This window comes from Bufo bufo, chromosome 10 (genome assembly GCF_905171765.1).
Source record: "Bufo bufo chromosome 10, aBufBuf1.1, whole genome shotgun sequence".
NCBI lineage: Eukaryota > Metazoa > Chordata > Amphibia > Anura > Bufonidae > Bufo > Bufo bufo.
In genome coordinates this window covers 50,735,147-50,754,065 of record NC_053398.1, presented here as the reverse complement: position 1 = coordinate 50,754,065, position 18,919 = coordinate 50,735,147, and the positions used below count along the sequence as shown (strand labels likewise).

Genomic DNA, 18,919 nt, shown 5'->3' with positions numbered 1-18,919 from the left:
GATATGCGATTGAATCTACTAACAAATGCACAACTACTGGTATTATGAAGGTAAAACACCAAAAGGTAGAAGGCCTATTAAAAGTTTTTTTCCCATGTAAAAAATGTGTAGGGTGAAAAATCGCAAAGAAATAGTGCTCAGACGCGAATAAAGAATACGGAGGGATTGTATATACGCAATATTGAAGAATTGATTACTTGTGGGAGTTGGGGAGTAATATACGCTATAATATGCCCCTGTAGTAAAATTTATATTGGCCATACAAAGAGACAGATGAAGAAAGAATAGGAGAACATGTGTACAACATTGAAAGGAAATTTGAGGGCAACTATTATCGCGTCACTATAAGGAAAAACATGAAGGAAAATTTATGGGATCAAAATTTTGTGGGTTAGAAGTGGTAAAGAAAAATAGAAGGGGAGGAGATATCATTAAAGATATGTCTAGAGGGGAAACTAAATGGATCTTTAATATGAATACCCTGGTACCATCTGGTCTGAATACAGAGGTAGAACTATTTGCATTTGACTAAAAACTGTAAAAACACCCAAAACAATAATAACTATAAAGTATGTTTGGTGGAATAAATTTGAATTAATTCATCTCTATTAGAGTGATTATGAGAAAACAGGAGCAAGCAGATAATAGGGTAGTGCCTAGTATGATCAATCAATCTTCCCGACGAAGGACAGCGCACTGTCCGATACGCGTTATTAATAGGTATTGTGGTCTCTGCAACCATCTGTAGTTGCAGAAGTGACGTCACAGGCTTCTCCGAGTGAGCGCAAACCACGACCGTGCACTGACGGAGCCGCGCGACTTCCATGTCCAGGCACCAAACCTTTGCCTGTAATAACCCGCTACCCGATTTTTGTGCGGATATGTTGCAAAAAAGCATATAAATCCTTACGGAAATTCATGCGGATCTTATATGTGTTTACCCCCCTGTGTGCAGGTAGCCTATAAGGGTGTATTTAAACTTGGCGGTTGAGGAGCAGTTAAAACATTTTTGCAAACAATCTCTGATGCTCTATGGTTTTTACAGGTGAAATGTGGCAAAAATGCATGCGGCTTTAACTGCTACATGATATGTTCTCTAAATGTGAGGTTTGGATTTTACAGCTGGGGATTCATGGTTTAATCTCAGTAAGAAAAGTTATTGACTACTGGAGTGAAATAGAACATGATCAATAAGCTGCATGTGAGGATATGTTGTACATATAAACTTACGTCGTCTTTTCTGCATCCTTCAGCTCTGAAATTGTCTTGTCGAGCTCATCAGAAAATTTCTGGTATCTTGCAATTGCATTCTTCAATGGCACTGAAACCCAGATGGTCTTCATTAATATCCATTGTCTCAATAAAAATCATTCTTAACAGATGCAAATTGGAGAAGAAAGATGGCTGACAAGCACTGTAGAACCAGTAGTGGTGGCCATGGAACCACCCCAGAAACATGTATACTTTTTAGCTACACTGATTTTCTTTTTATGCATTTGACAGAAGACAACGATTCAAAGACTTAGCGCAGGGGAGCCCAACCTTTCCAGGTGGGTTACAGTAAAACTTAAAGGGATATTCCTACCAGTGACATTTATAGGACATTAATAGTATATAACATAAATGCCTGGTAGGTTGGGTTCAACCTTTGGGCCACCATTACACCTGTTTCTGGAATAATGAAAAAGTTTTCACTATTAATAGTACAAGTACCAGTTTTGGCTGAATTACTATTTCATGTTGCTTACAATCAAACCATGTTTCCCTTATGACAGTTGCAGCCACATCCTGCCCCTAAAAATAATGCCAGCTACCCCATGCCCACATTAGTATTCATCTGTTCCTGCTCCTGCTCACAATGCTACTGCCACTGAGGGAGAAAAGGGAAGAGGAGCAATGCTGCTGCCAGTAGAGGATATTTGGGAAAGGGGGCTATCAGTGGAGGAGGGGTGGAAAGCAGGACACTACCAATGCCAATGGGGGAGGAATGGAAAGGGGCAGTGTTGTTTCTTGTGAGGAGGTAAGGGAAGTGGGGCAATGCTGTTGCCACTGGAGGTGAAGTCGGAGAGGGACAATGCTGCTGCCAGTGGGGTAGGAGTGGGAAGAGGACAGTGTTGCTACCATTAATAATGTGTGCAGTGGTGCTGCATTTTTTTATTTTGCACTGCTAGGGAAGAATTTTGTGCTGCTCTGTGGTTTTTCTTTGGCTGTTCTAAAGAGATATTTTGTGGTGTTTAGAACTTTTGGGAGGGTATTCTGTGCTGCATTATAGAAGTTGTGGAAATATTTGTGTACTGTTGTGGTATTTGGTGCTTTGGGACGTATTATATGTTGCATTATGGTAGGTGGTGTTATTTGGGAGGCATGCTGTGCTACACCTAGGTATTTGGTGCTGCTAGGTGGGCACTGCGTTGTGGCATTTGTTTGCTGCTCTTCAAGAGGTAATATGGGTGCTGTGCGGTAGTATTTGTTCGCTCTTGAGGCCAAAGCATCACCATTTTTTGACTAGTGAGGACCAAGTAGAAAAAAAGTTTGAGAACATTTACATGTATTCTTCAGATCCTGCAGTGATTTGTATGATCGGCGTATGGACAAGAGAACAGGGCTGCCACCTAGTGGCAAAACTCTTCTCTACATCCCTGTCACGGTAGGTAGGTAAGCAGGGAAATAACCAAACACGGGGGGAAAAAAAACAGAACAATTGACCAGGCCCAAAAGCTAGGGAGAAAAGGGTCACCTCCTAGCGATCCCTAAGGCTTTCCCTATACTGCTGTGCACATGTGCATACCCTTATGGTGCATATGCACATGCCCTCGTGCCTAAATCTATACACCCTGGGAAAACCCTGAGCAGTAGGGAAAGGGGAAGAGGCGACCTGCTTCTTCAAACAGGAGGAAGCAAGCGTCTCCCTAGAGGCCTAGATAAAAGATACCAAGGTAAGAAACAGAGAGGACTTATCTTGAGCTGAGCTGGAGCAGCCAATCCACAACACAGCCAAAGCCCACAGGAATGAACTATAACCCGTACAGTCCACTGGGAGAAAGAGGAATAAATAGCCTCGCTAACAATCAACCCAGTGCACCTGAGGGAAGGTGGATCCAGCTCAAACCCAAACCAAAACAAAGCATCACCATTTTTTGACTAGTGAGGACCAAGTAGAAAAAAAGTTTGAGAACATTTACATGTATTCTTCAGATCCTGCAGTGATTTGTATGATCGGCGTATGGACAAGAGAACAGGGCTGCCACCTAGTGGCAAAACTCTTCTCTACATCCCTGTCACGGTAGGTAGGTAAGCAGGGAAATAACCAAACACGGGGGGAAAAAAAACAGAACAATTGACCAGGCCCAAAAGCTAGGGAGAAAAGGGTCACCTCCTAGCGATCCCTAAGGCTTTCCCTATACTGCTGTGCACATGTGCATACCCTTATGGTGCATATGCACATGCCCTCGTGCCTAAATCTATACACCCTGGGAAAACCCTGAGCAGTAGGGAAAGGGGAAGAGGCGACCTGCTTCTTCAAACAGGAGGAAGCAAGCGTCTCCCTAGAGGCCTAGATAAAAGATACCAAGGTAAGAAACAGAGAGGACTTATCTTGAGCTGAGCTGGAGCAGCCAATCCACAACACAGCCAAAGCCCACAGGAATGAACTATAACCCGTACAGTCCACTGGGAGAAAGAGGAATAAATAGCCTCGCTAACAATCAACCCAGTGCACCTGAGGGAAGGTGGATCCAGCTCAAACCCAAACCAAAACAAAGAGAAGAGTCAGACATGTGCAGCCAGTCTGACAGATCGCCGCACTTTCACAGGGCAAGGCGTGACAATCCCAAGGGTTTTTTGAGAACCACGTCTTCCTGACCCAAGACACATTCCTAGTACTTCTAAATGCCTGAAATTATTTATACAGAGGCATAAAGTATTCCCTGTCAGATTCCATATAAATCCAGACTGCTTATGCTTCAATAGTAAGGAGATGCAGGGACTCTGTATACCGTATACATAATGACTATGGGGCACACAGGATTTGACACAGGTATAATTTGGAACAGGTGTTCTACCAAATTAGACCACATCAATTCTACACAGACATGGCACATTATGGAGCTGATCCACAGCACATGGCCGACCTCTTGCTGCAAAAATGGGAAGCCAAGAAAACTGTGCCACAACATCTAATTCCAACACTACAGCCATGCCAGCTCTTTTGGGAACTGAACAGATTACGAGATTAGGGAGTTGCTTGGGTGTAAAGGGGCCATCGCCGCGTCTAAAAACACCCGTACTATTGAAACATAAAAATATTCATCCCACACGGCAAATGGCATAACGGAAAAAAAATCTAAGTGGCTGATTCACCAATTTTTCAGTGCTTCACTAACCCAAATTTTTTTTTATAAAATGTGATTAAAAAAGTCACATACACTCCAAAATGGTATCAATAAAAACTACAGATCGTTCCGCAAAAAAAAATCCTAATATAGCCCGCTAGACATAACTTTAAAAAAGTTATGGGGGTCAGAATATGGAAATGTAAAAAAATATTTTTGTTCAAAGTTTAGATTTTTTTTTCCAGTGTTAAAACAGAGAAAAACCTACACAAATGTGGTATTTTTGTAATCGTACTGACCCAGAGAATAAAGGGCACAGGTCAGTTTTGCCGCATAGGGAACACTGTAAGGACAAAACATGAAAACATTTGGATTTTTTTTTCCTGCTTCCCACTGCATTGTATGCATATTAAATGGTAGCATTAGAAAGTGTAACCTGTCCAACACAAGACCTCTGTGTGAACTGAAAACTAAAAAAGTTATGTCTCTGTGAAGACGAAAATGAAAAATCCTCCGGTATTCGAAGAGTTAAAGGGGTTTTCCTGGATTTTAATATTGATGACCTATCCTCAGGTCATCAATATCATATTGGTGTTTGTCCGACACCCGGCACCCTTGACAATCAGCTGTTTAAAGAGAAGGCGCGTACCGTGTCAGCGAACAGTCGTAATTTTAAGAATCCATTCCATTAAAGTGAACGGGACAGCTGAGATGTAATTACACCTGCTCACCACTGCTCGATGGCGAGCAGGTGAACAATGAAAGGAAGGCAGCACTGGCATGGTGCATGGCCTTCTCTCCAACCAGCGGATGGGCCATCACTATCAGATCGGCGGGGGTCCGACACCCGATCTGTTATTAATGACCTATTTAATATACTGCTAAGATGTAACACTTGGACATAAATGTATTAACATCTGTGATTTGTATGTTATTTGCAGCCTAGGCATGGATATTTTAATAATTGTGTTGTCCTCTAAGGACTCATGCACACAACCGTAATTTTTTTCCTTGTCCGTTCCATTTTTTTGTGTGCTCCTTATGCGAAACCATTCACTTCAATGGGTCTGCAAAAAACACAGAAATGACTCTGTGTGCATTCCATTTCCGTATGTCCGCATGGCCATTCCGCAAAAAAGATAGAACATGTCTTATTTTTGTCTGTTTGGCGGACAAGGATACGCATTGTTACAATGGATCTGCAAAAAAACTGATGCAATATGGATGTCACACAGACGTTATCCATATTTTTTGCAGATACATGTTTTGCAGACCGCAGCTCTAAGGCTCCATTCAGACGTCCGTGTGTGTTTTGCGGATCCGCAAAACATGGACACCGGCAATGTGCGTTCCGCATTTTGCGGACCGCACATCGCCGACACTTAATAGAAAATGCCTATTCTTGTCCGCAATTGCGGACAAGAATAGGACCTGTTCTATTTTTTTCGGGATCGGAATTGCGGACCCGCAAAATGTGGAACAGAATTGCGGACGTGTGAATGGAGACGACCGTATGGCTTTTTCAGTGTTTTGCCGTCCGTTTTTCACTTGTTCTTCCGTTGTGTTTCCGTTTCCATTCCGTTTTTCAGTTCCGTATGGCATATACAGTAATTACACAGAAAAAATTGGGCTGGGCATAAAATTTTCAATAGATGGTTCCACAAAAACGGAACGGATACGGAAGACATACGGAGTACATTCCGTATGTGTTCCGCTTTTTTTGCGGACTCATTGACTTGAATGGAGCCACGGACCGTGATTTGCGGGCAATAATAGGACATGTTCTATCTTTCAACGGAATGGAAAAACGGAAACTGAATGCATACGGAGTACATTCCGTTTTTTTTGCGAAACCATTGAAATGAATGGTTCCGTATACGGACCATATACGAAACGCCAAAAATGGCCCGTATATGGAACTCATGCACACGAAAGTGTTTTTTCACTGTCAGTGATTTGGCTTCAGTGGTCCGTGTCCGATTTTGCTTCAGTTGTGTTTCCTTGTGTCTTCCTTTTTTTTAATGTTAAGGTTAATGAAGGTTAATGAAAAGTGTAATTTTATTGCACCAAGGTCTTGTAAAAAAAAACAGACACGGACGCGGACACGGATAACATACCAGTTGTGCATCCGTTTTTTTTGACGGACCCATTGACTTGAATGGGTCCGTCCTCCGTTTTCCACTGACAAGAATAGGACAGGTTATATTTTTTTGACGGACTGAAATCACGGACCACGGACGCGGAGAAAAAACGGAGGACTATCAGTTTTTTTTCACAGCTCCATAGAAATGAATGGGACCTCCGCTAAACTGTGAAAAATTACGGAACAGACGCGGATGCACACAACGGTCGTGTGCATGAGGCCTAAGGCCTCATGCACACGACAGTATTTTTTCGCGGTCCGCAAAACGGGGTTCCGTTTTTTCCGTTTTTTTTTCCGTGTCTCTTCCTTGATTTTTGGAGGATCAACAGACATGAAAAGTGAAGAAAAAATATAAGTCAAGTTTGCCTTGAAAATGATGGGAAAAAGAACAGACACGGATCACGGACGCAGATGACAATCTTGTGTGCCTCCGTGTTTTTTCACAGACCCATTGACTTGAATGGGTCCGCGAACCGTTGTCCGTGAAAAAAATAGGACAGGTCCTATTTTTTTCACGGACTGGAAACACGGACGCGGATGACAAACGGTGCTTTATCCGAGTTTTCAACGGACCCATTGAAAGTCAATGGGTCCGCAGAAAATCACGGAAAATGGAAGAACGGACACGGAACCCAACAACGGTCGTGTGCATGAGGCCTAAGTCTGAGTTCACAGTTATTTGATCAGTTATTTCCATCAGTCACTGTGAGCCAGAACCAGCAGTGGAGCCTACACAGAGATCAGGTATAATGATTTGATTTGCACCTGTTCTGAGTTTTTGACTCGCACCTGGCTCACAATAAGGCTTATTGCACACGACAGTATATTTTCACGGTCCGCAAAACGGGGTCCCGTTTTTCCGTGATCCGTGACCGTTTTTTCGTCCGTGGGTCTTCCTTGATTTTTGGAGGATCCTCGGACATGAAAAAAAAGTGGTTTTGGTGTCCGCCTGGCCGTGCGGAGCCAAACGGATCCGTCCTGAATTACAATGCAAGTCAATGAGGACGGATCCGTTTGACGTTGACACAATATGGTGCCATTTCAAACGGATCCGTCCCCATTGACTTTCAATGTAAAGTCTGGAGTCCCTATTATACCATCGGATCAGAGTTTTCTCCAATCCGATGGTATATTTTAACTTGAAGCGTCCCCATCACCATGGGAACACCTCTATGTTAGAATATACTGTCGGATATGAGTTAGATCGTGAAACCTCATTTCCGACAGTATATTCTAACACAGAGGCGTTCCCATGGTGATGGGGACGCTTCTAGTTAGAATATACTACAAACTGTGTACATGACTGCCCCCTGCTGCCTAGCAGTATCCGATCTCTTACAGGGGGCCGTGATCAGCACAATTAACCCCTCAGGTGCCGCACCTGAAGGGGTTAATTGTACTATCATATCCCCCTGTAAGAGATCAGGGCTGCCAGGCAGCAGGGGGCAGACCCCCCCTCCCCAGTTTGAATATCATTGGTGGCCAGTGCGGCCCCCCCCCTTCCTCCCTCTATTGTAATAAATCGTTGGTGGCACAGTGTGCGCCCCCCATCGGCCCCCCCTCCCTCTATAGCATTAACAACATTGGTGGCCAGTGTGCGGCCTCCCATCTCCCCCCCCCCCCCCCCCCCGATCATTGGTGGCAGCGGGTTACTAGCAATAGTACAATAGTAAAAGATTCATACTTACCTGGGATCTGCGATGTTCGTGTCCGGCCGGGAGCTCCTCCTACTGGTAAGTGACAGTTCATTTAGCAATGCGCCACACAGACCCTGTCACTTACCAGTAGGTGGAGCTCCCGGCCGGACACGAACATCGCAGCAGCCACCAGCAGGTAAGTATGAATCTTCTACTATTGTACTATTGCTAAGTAATCATGGCAACCGGGACTGTAGTAGCGTCCTGGTTGCCATGGTTACCGATCGGAGCCCCAGCGATTAAACTGGGACTCCGATCGGAACTCCGCTGCCACCAATGATGGGGGGGGGGGGGGGGGGGGGGGAGATGGGAGGCCGCACACTGGCCAACAATGTTGTTAATGCTATAGAGGGAGGGGGGGCCGATGGGGGGCGCACGCTGTGCCACCAACGAATTATTACAATAGAGGGAGGGGGGGGGGCACACACTGTGCCACCAACGAATTATTACAATAGAGGGAGGGAGGGGGGGGGGGCCGCACACTGTGCCACCAACGAATAATTACAATAGAGGGAGGGGGGGGGCCGCACTGGCCACCAACCTATTATTACAATAGAGGGGGGGGGGCCGCACTGGCCACCAATGATATTCAAACTGGGGAGGGGGGGAGGGTCTGCCCCCTGCTGCCTGGCAGCCCTGATCTCTTACAGGGGGATATGATAGTACAATTAACCCATTCAGGTGCCGCACCTGAAGGGGTTAATTGTGCTGATCACGGCCCCCTGTAAGAGATCGGGTGCTGCCAGGCAGCAGGGGGCAGTCTTGTACACAGTTTGTAGTGTATTCTAACTAGAAGCGTCCCCATCACCATGGGAACGCTTCTGTGTTAGAATATACTGTCGGTTCTGAGTTTTCACGAAGTGAAAACTCAGCTATGAAAAAGCTTTTATGCAGACGGATCTTCGGATCCGTCTGTATAAAAACTAACCTACGGCCACGGATCACGGACACGGATGCCAATCTTGTGTGCATCCGTGTTCTTTCACGGACCCATTGACTTGAATGGGTCCGTGAACCGTTGGCCGTGAAAAAAATAGGACAGGTCATATTTTTTTCACGGCCAGGAAACACGGATCTCGGATGCGGCTGCAAAACGGTGCATTTTCCGTTTTTCCACGGACCCATTGAAAGTCATGGGGTCCGCGAAAAAAAAACGGAAAACGGCACAACGGCCACGGGTGCACACAACGGTCGTGTGAAAGAGGCCTAAGGCCCATTTAACACGAGCGAGTTTTCCGTGCGGGTGCAAAGTGTGGCGTGAACGTATAGCACCCACACTGAATCCTGACCCATTGATTTCAATGGGTCTGTGTACATTTTTTTCACGCATCAGTTCTGCATTGCGTGAAAAACGCAGCATGTTCTATATTAAGGCTGGGTTCACACTTGAGCGCATTTTATATGCGCGTTTAATGCACGTTTTTATGCGCGTTTTTTGCAATAGTAAACGCGCGTTTGTGTGATTGACTGCAGTGTCCTATGGCCACAAACGCGCGTCAAAACGCCCCAAAGAAGCTCAAGAACTTGTTTGAGCGTAGGGCGTTTTTCAGCGCGTTCAAACGCGCTGTAAAACGCTCAAGTGAGAACCAGGGCCATAGGGAAGCATTGGTTTTCATGTGTTGAGCGTTTTACAGCGCGTTTGAACGCGCTGTAAAACGCTCAAGTGTGAACCCAGCCTCAGAGTTTTTCACGCAGCCCTGGCTCCATAGAAGTGAATGCATCTGGAAGCAAGTGCGGGTGCGATGCGTTTTTCACTGATGGTTGCTAGGAGATGTTGTTTGTAAACCTTCAGTTTTTTATCACGCGCGGGAAAAACGCATCAAAGCACATTGAACGCAATTGCAGACAAAACTGACTGAACTTTCGTGCAAGAAGGTGCAAGTTTCACTGAACTGGACCTGATGGACCATGTGATGAGCGCACGGACATCATCAAAGGTCCTTTACCCAGGTCCTGAAGAAAGTGGATGGGGTGGGTTAAATTTGTTTATAATTTTTAACCCCTCAATGGACATTTTAGTAAGCATTCTGTATTAAGAATGCTTTTATTTTCCCTTATAACCATGTTATAAGGGAAAATAATAAAATCTACACAACACCGATCCCAAACCCGAACTTCTGTGAAGAAGTCCATGTTCGGGTCTGGGTACCAAACATGCCAATTTATATCGCGCGCGTTCAAAACGCATTAAAACGCTTTGCACTCGCGCTGAAAAAATTGTGCATTTTCCGCAACGCACCCGCATCTTGTCCGGCCCTCACACGGAACGCCCGTGTGAAAGAGGCCTAAGGACTCATGCATACGAACATGTGCCGGCCGGGCCCGTGCTACGGACCGCAAATTGGGGTCCGCAATGCATGGGCACCGACCGCAGGGTCGCCGCATGCGGATCACAGACCCATTCACTTGAAAGGGGTCCGTGATCCGCATCTGATGGTCAGCACCTCAAAAAAGTAATGCATGCGCTACTTTTTTTGCGGTGTGGAGGCATGTAGAGGTTCCGTGCCTCCATTCCGCACTGACCTTCCAGATTGCGGACCCATTCAAGTAAATGGACTCACGACCGGTGTACGTGTATTGCGAACCTGCTGTTTGCGGGCCGCAATACGGGCACGGCCGTGCAAAGACCATGTGCATGAGCCCTTACTGAGGGAAATGACTGACCAAATAATTGAAGTGTGAACTCAGCCTTACAAACTAGCAATTTGGCCAGACACCAAAGGAATCTGTGTTTTAGATCAGGGTCATAAAGTAAGCCTGGGTATGAGCTGGCATGAGGTTCAACTTTTTTGCAACATTTTAAAAAAGTTGCAACACATAAATGAACCATAATCCTGGTGTAATCTGTCGTTCTCATCTAGAAAATGGAACTCATGAGGAATTGGCGAAGAGACACAAAAGTTGCAAATATCGGGGGGAAAAGTTGCAAAAACACATTTTGCATTTTTTTTATTTCATAGTTTTGGTTTCATAGATGAGCCCCTATACAGGAAAATTAGGTCAACCTAAATCTGTCTAATGCCCATGCCCAGGTTTAGCTTTGCAGAATGGCTTGAAGGGCTCATATAAAGGAAGGGCAAGATGACAGGTTGGAACTTTGTGGTTTTTATGGGCTCCCTCTACCCTAGCCATTAAAGAGGACTCATCACCTCTCCACACATGTCTGTTTAGTAACTACTTGCGTCCCCCATCTACCTGCATAGTCTGACACTGGCAGTACTGATTGAATAGTGTCAGACTCTGCAGGGACACACCCCCAACTGGTAACATCCATCTGGACCTTCGAAGAAAACTTTTTGTTATGCATTCATAACTTCTAGTAGGAATAATAAAGGAACGGCACAACATAGAGTCATAAGAATAGATGCTCCAGAATTGCTATTACATGGGGGATGCAAGTAGTCACTAAGACACATCAGGAGAGGGGACAGGTCCTCTTTAAGGGCATCTGTATAATCAATGGACTTTTTTTTTTTTTTTTTACATGCATATCATTTTGCTCTCATTACCCAAAGAGATGCTCCTGGCTGTGAGCTGGGCAGAAAACTGTGTTTCAGCAGTCTTGTAGTAGTTTTCCAATGTTTCTGAGTAATCTCTTGGCCCAAGTGGAAGGATGAGACTGTCTGCAAGTCGCAGTAGAACATTACCAGCCGTGCGGGCCACTGCTTGATGACTGGTAAATCCTAGAAGGAAAAGGAGAAGACATGAGTCTGACAAGAAGCCGTAGAATACATCTCCGATAATGGTCTACATACAGAAGGGATGGAGCCACCAGGAGGAAGGAAGAATAGATTTCCCTTCTACATGATCAGATGGTTTTCTTACCTGGATCAATATGCTTATCTGTATAATCAAACGTGTCAAAAGCAGTGTGATAAGCTGGATAGATACGGGCAGATGACTTGCTCTGCGGAGTGGAGAAAACAGATAACAATATACAAGAATTACCTATAATTTATAACAATAGTCACACAGGTACACAGTGAAAAGCATAGTTCACCCCCCGAATACCATTATCGGTGGTTTTTCAACTAAGTAGGTAAATAAATTAATTTAACTTAATGGCAGTCAATGCCTAACATTCTGGCTACCAGTATTCACCACAAGGGGGAGCTTAGGAGCTAACTGCAGACAGTTACACACTGGTATCCACACTAATACAGTACGCAGTAAGCGCCCTTCAGTGTTGGATGCTGGCAACAAAAATGCTGTCTATTCAGGGAATTTGGAGCTTTGTACCAGTAAAATATAGCTCCAACTGCTATAAAGATACATACAGTTGCAAAAAAAAGTATGTGAACCCTTTGGAATGATATGGATTTCTGCACAAATTGGTCATAAAATGTGATCTGATCTTCATCTAAGTCACAACAATAGACAATCACAGTCTGCTTGAACTAATAACACACAAAGAATCAAATGTTACCATGTTTTTATTGAACACACCATGTAAACATTCACAGTGCAGGTGGAAAAAGTATGTGAACCCCTAGACTAATGACATCTCCAAGAGCTAATTGGAGTGAGGTACCACTGGAGTCCAATCAATGAGATGAGATTGGAGGTGTTGGTTACAGCTGTCCTGCCCTATAAAAAACACACACCAGTTCTGGGTTTGCTTTTCACAAGAAGCATTGCCTGATGTGAATGATGCCTCGCACAAAAGAGCTCTCAGAAGACCTACGATTAAGAATTGTTGACTTGCATAAAGCTGGAAAAGGTTATAAAAGTATCTCCAAAAGCCTTGCTGTTCATCAGTCCACGGTAAGACAAATTGTCTATAAATGGAGAAGTAAATCAACAACAGAATGGCTTAAACAGAAGAAAATACGCCTTCTGGAGTGGCCCAGTCAGAGTCCTGACACCAGACATCCCCAGATATTGCTGAACTGAAACAGTTCTGTAAAGAGGAATGGTCAAGAATTACTCCTGACCGTTGTGCACGTCTGATCTGCAACTACAGGAAACGTTTGGTTGAAGTTATTGCTGCCAAAGGAGGTTCAACCAGTTATTAAATCCAAGGGTTCACATACTTTTTCCACCTGCACTGTGAATGTTTACATGGTGTGTTCAATAAAAACATGGTAACATTTAATTCTTTGTGTGTTATTAGTTTAAACAGACTGTGATTGTCTATTGTTGTGACTTAGATGAAGATCAGATCACATTTTATGACCAATTTGTGCAGAAATCCATATCATTCCAAAGGGTTCACATACTTTTTCTAGCAACTGTAAAGGAATTGGCCCAGAATTTTAGACCTAAACATTACATAATGCTAAAGGATGGAGGTTCACTTTAAATCTCTTGCAGCTGAGTATGGCATTTGCCACATAATATGCGTCTATTGTAAATGGTGCTACCTTTCTTTATAAGTGGCAGTGACCTAATAGAATAGAGCGCTGGTCGTCTGTGAGAAGACGCAGGCCATTTTACCAGTAAGAAGCAATAAACAGGCTGCCTCCCATGGAACTACATTATACTCCAAAAACACTATGGGGGTCATTTATTAACAGATATATGGCAATTTTGGCGTATATATCTGGCCGCAATCTGCGACTTTTCCCTGCTCACGCCAGGTCTAAAAAAAGGGGGCATGGTGTGAACGGAGAAGGGGGCGGGCTGGCAGGTCAGTCTCATTTGTATGCCTATTTTAGGCGTAGAAAAGGGTCTAAATTTACGCCGGCAAGGAAGCTGGCATATATTTAGACAGGCGGTGGAGCAGAATCTGGCAGAATAAAAGTTTGTATTCACACTACACCTGATAATAAAAGCTCCATAAAAGGTATTTCTGTACTGCCCTACCTAGTGCTGCCAGCAGTTTAGAATGGTCAAAACTGCTGACAGATTCCCTTTAAAGTAGCTGTCCAGCTTTTTTTTTTTTTTTGCATCCCAGTTCGCTGCCCCTGTTGAAAGATCTATGCTCCCCTGCACCACACTGCTCCTTTACATCTTCTGGTCAGAAGTGCTGACCATGCAGTCTTCTGCGCAATTTCATACAGAGGCCTCCACTAAAAATGTACGGTATTCTACTTGGGCAATGTATGCCTATATAGAGTCATCTGTCGATGGTATATATGGGGAAATCTTCCCGACATACACCTCACAGTGTGAATTGACCCTAGTGCAGGCTGCAGCAGAGAGTAATACAAAGCATTTACAGGTTTTTTAAACTTTTTGTCTGATTGCTTTAGGCCTCTTTCACACAAGCGTGACGGATTGGCTCCGGATGCGTTCAGTGAAACTCGCACCATTTTGCAAGCAAGTTCAATCAGGTTGGTCTGCGATTGCGTTCAGTTGTTCAGTTTTTTCCACGCGGGTGCAATGCGTTTTTCACGCGCGTGATAGAAAACTGAAGGTTTACAAACAATATCTCTTAGCAACCATCAGTGAAAAACGTGTCGCATCCGCACCTGCTTCTGGACGCAATGCGTTTTTCACTGAAGCCCCATTGACTTCTATGGGGCCAGGGCTGCGTGAAAAACGCAGAATATAGAACTGATGCGTGAAAAACAACGCTCATGTGCACAGACCCATTGAAATGAATGGGTCAGGATTCGGTGCCGGTGCTATGCGTTCACGTCACGCATTGCACCCGCGAGGGAAAACTCGCTCGTGTGAAAGGGGCCTTAGCCTTTTGTAGCTCAGTGCTTCTTGAAGCCGGTGTGAAGGATCTTTTATGATCTGTTACCCTGTCGTAGGTGTATGCGAGGTCCATGCAACTGATGCCCAAATAGTGAAGGAATGGGGCGTAGTCACTGCCTGCACCAAGTGTACCCAACCTATGTGGAAAACAGAGGTATATAATGAATACATAGAGACATGAAGCAGCAGGAATAAAGGAAATGTTACGGTTTATTAATTCTTCAAGTCAGCATTTCTAGCAGTCGTGACAGATATGCCAGATCCATGTCAATGAAGTCCTTCAGGTCTCCAGTACTTTTGAAGGCCAGAACAGTGTTCAATGGGGGAGATTTATCAATACTGGCTTAGTTGCCCATAGCAATCAATCAGATCCCACCTTTTCCTTTGGAAAATAAAAAAAAGTTGATCTGATTGGTTGCTATGGGCAACTAAGCCAGTTTTCCTTTGCCCCTGTTTTGATAAATGTCCCCCAATGTGTTCCATTTTGCGATCAAATAATGCTGGGAAGTTTATTGATAAGGCCTTCTTCACACGACCGTATGGCTTTTTCAGTGTTTTTTACGGATCCGTTGTTCCGTTTTTTGTTTCCATTGTGTTCCCTTTTCTTTTTCGTTCCGTTTTTCCGTATGGAATATACAGTATATAGTAATTACATAGAAAAAATGAGGCTGGGCATAACATTTTCAATAGATGTTTCCGCAAAAACGTAACGGATACAGAAGACATACGGATGCATTTGCGTATGTGTTCTGTTTTTTTTCTTTTGCGGACCCATTGACTTAAATGGAGCCATGGCACGTGATCTGCAGGCAATACTAGGACATGTTCTATCTTTCAACGGAACGGAAATACGGAAATGGAATGCATATGGAGTACATTCCATTCTTTTTGCAGAACCATTGAAATGAATGGTTCCGTATACGGACCATATACGGAACGCAAGAAACAGCCCGTAAACGGAAGAAAAAAAAAACGTTAGTGTGAAAGTAAGGCCTCTTTCACACGACTTTTTTTTTTTTCGATCGTTTTTTTCTTCTGTTTTTTGCCTTCCGTATACGGAACCATTAATTTCAATGGTTCCGCAAAAAAAATGGAATGTACTCCGTATACATTCCATTTCCGTATTTCCGTTTTTTCGTTCCGTTGAAAGATAAAACATGTCCTATTATTGCCCACAAATCACGTTCCATGGCTCCATTCAAGTCAATGGCTCCGCAAATAAACGGAACACATACGGAAATGCATCTGTATGTCTTCCGTATCCGTTCCAATTTTGCAGAACCATCTATTGAAAATTTTATACCCAGCCCAATTTTTTCTCTGTAATTACTGTATCTGCCATATGGAAAAACGGAACAGAAACGGAAACACAACGGAAACAAAAAACAGAACAACGGTTCTGTGAAAAACGGACTGTAAAACACTGAAAAAGCCATACGGTCGTGTGCAATAAGCCTAAGGTCTCTTTCACATGGGCGTCATAAGATGCGGGTGCGTCGCGGGAAAATGTGCGATTTTTCTGCGCGAGTGCAAAACATTTTAATGCGTTTTGCACGCGCGTGAGAAAATCGGCATGTTTGGTACCCAAACCCGAACCCGGACTTCTTCACAGAAGTTCGGGTTTGGGTTAGGTGTTGTGTAGATTTTATTATTTTCCCTTGCGCTCACAATCAGGTGTCTGTATGTTTTCTTAAGGCCTCACGCACGTGACTGTAAGTGTTTTGTGGTCAGCAAATCGTGGATCTACAAAACGGACAAGAAGGGCTCACACACACGACCGCTGTTTTGGTTTGCATCCGAGCCGCAGTTTTTGCAGCTCGAATGCGGACCCATTCACTTCAATGGGGCCGCAAAAGATGCGGACAGCACTCCGTGTGCTGTCCGCATCCGTTGCTCCGTTCCGTAGCCCCGCAAAAAAAATATAGCATGTTTTATTCTTGTCCGTTTTGCGGACAAGAATAGGCATTTCTACAATGGGCCACCCGTTCCGTTCCGCAAATTGCGGAAGGCACATAGGCGGCGTCCGTTTTTTTGCGGATCCGTGCATGAGGCCGAATAGGAAAATTATTTACGGGGCCGTGGAACCGGCATACAGATGCATCTTTTGCAACCCCATTGAAATGAATGCATGAGCCCTTAGGATGGAATATGGCAGCATGCACTATTCTGGACATCAAAAAATCAGAAACCTGATGATACAGTGTGAATAGAGGTATAGATGTGCTACGTAGACATAGTTATTGGACTTACTGAGGTATCAGTCCATTATAGATTGTGCTGGTTCGATTGAAATGACGGATCCAGTTGTCGTAGACACTCAGGGAAGAGCTGACTGGTGTTTGCACCTATGAAGATTATAAGAGGGAATGGTTACCACCAGTGGCGTTCAGAGTAGAGAAGTAAGGGCCCCACAGCAAGGATCAAACCAGGCCCCCACTCAGGACAGAAGGGTTTCCACCTAAACCCCCTTCAATGACCCTTGGGCCATTTTTTCCACTGCCTCATTTGCTAAATGTTGTTTCTTTAGGCCTCTTAGACACGGGCGTCATGGATTTGGGCCGAATAAGATGCGGGTGCGTCACGGGAAAATGCGTGATTTTTCCGCGCGAGTGCAAAAGATTTTAAGGCTACTTTCACACTGGCGTTTCTGGGTCCGCGTGTGAGATCCGTTTCAGGGCTCTCACAAGCGGCCCAAAACGGATCAGTTTAGCCCCAATGCATTCTGAATGGATAAGGATCCAGTTCAGAATGCATCGGTTTGGCTCCGTTCAGCCTCCATTCCGCTCTGGAGGCGGACACCAAAACGCTGCTTGCAGCGTTTTGATGTCCACCTGACGATGCGGAGCCAAACGGATCTGTCCTGACTTACAATGCAAGTCAATGGGGACGGATCCGTTTTCACTGACACAATATGGTGCAATTGAAAACGGATCGGCCTCCCATTGACTTTCAGTGTAAGTCAAAACGGATCCGTTTGCATTATCATGAACAAAAAAATATATATAATAAAACTTTTTTTTTTTTGTTCATGGTAATGCAAACGGATCCGTTGTTAATGGATACAAGCGTTTGCATTATAGGTGCGGATCCGTCTGTGCAGATACCAGACGGATCCGCACCTAACGCAGGTGTGAAAGTAGCCTAATGCGTTTTGCACGCGCGTGAGAAAAATCAGCATGTTTGGTACCCAAACCCGAACTTCTGTGATGGGGACGCTTCAAGTTAGAATATACTACGAACTGTGTACATGACTGCCCCCTGCTGCCTGGCAGCACCCGATCTCTTACAGGGGCCGCACCTGAGGGGTTAATTGTGCGTATCATAGCCCCCTGTAAGAGATCAGGTGTTGCCAGGCAGGAGAGGGCAGACCCCCCTCCCTCCCCAGTTTTAAATTCATTGGTGGCCAGTGCGGCCCCCCCTCCCTCCCCTGTATTACATTCATTGGTGGCCAGTGCGGCCCCCCCTTCCTCCCCTGTATTACATTCATTGGTGGCCAGTGCGGCCCCCCCTCCCTCCCTCCCCAGTATTTAATTAATTGGTGGCCAGTGCGGCCCCCCCTCCCTCCATCCCCAGTATTTAATTCATTGGTGGCCAGTGCGGCCTCCCCTCTCCCCCTTTCCTAATTAAAATCCCCCCCCCCCCATCATTGGTGGCAGCGGAGAGTTCCGATCGGAGTCCCAGTTTAATCGCTGGGACTCCGATCGGTAACCATGGCAACCAGGACGCTACTGCAGTCCTGGCTGCCATGGTTACTTAGCAATTTTAGAAGCATTATACTTACCTGTGATGTCTGTGAACGGTCGGGCGCTCCTTCTACTGGTAAGTGAAAGGTCTGTGCGGCGTATTGCTTATAGCTTATAAATACAGGGGAGGGAGGGGGGGCCGCACTGGTCACCAAAGAATTTAAAACTGGGGAGGGAGGGGGGTCTTCCCCCTCCTGCCTGGCAGCACCTGATCTCTTACAGGGGGCTATGATACGCACAATTAACCCCTCAGGTGCGGCACCTGAGGAGTTAATTGTGCTGATCACAGCCCCCTGTAAGAGATCGGGTGCTGCCAGGCAGCAGGGGGCAGTCATGTACACAGTTCGTAGTATATTCTAA

The 18,919-nt window shown here is 44.9% G+C and overlaps 1 protein-coding gene across 1 annotated transcript in view; it reads right to left on the bottom strand.

The window, feature by feature from the left end:
• Positions 1-18,919, bottom strand: part of NAALADL1 (N-acetylated alpha-linked acidic dipeptidase like 1) — a 93,268-nt gene that overhangs the window by 14,380 nt on the left and 59,969 nt on the right. Inside the window, exons 13-17 of the mRNA XM_040410250.1 lie at positions 17,067-17,161; positions 14,863-14,953; positions 11,997-12,078; positions 11,681-11,854; positions 1,231-1,321 (exon numbers count right to left, since the gene is read on the bottom strand). Coding sequence (XP_040266184.1) covers positions 1,231-1,321; positions 11,681-11,854; positions 11,997-12,078; positions 14,863-14,953; positions 17,067-17,161 — 533 coding nt within the window. The remainder of the gene's footprint in view (positions 1-1,230; positions 1,322-11,680; positions 11,855-11,996; positions 12,079-14,862; positions 14,954-17,066; positions 17,162-18,919) is intronic.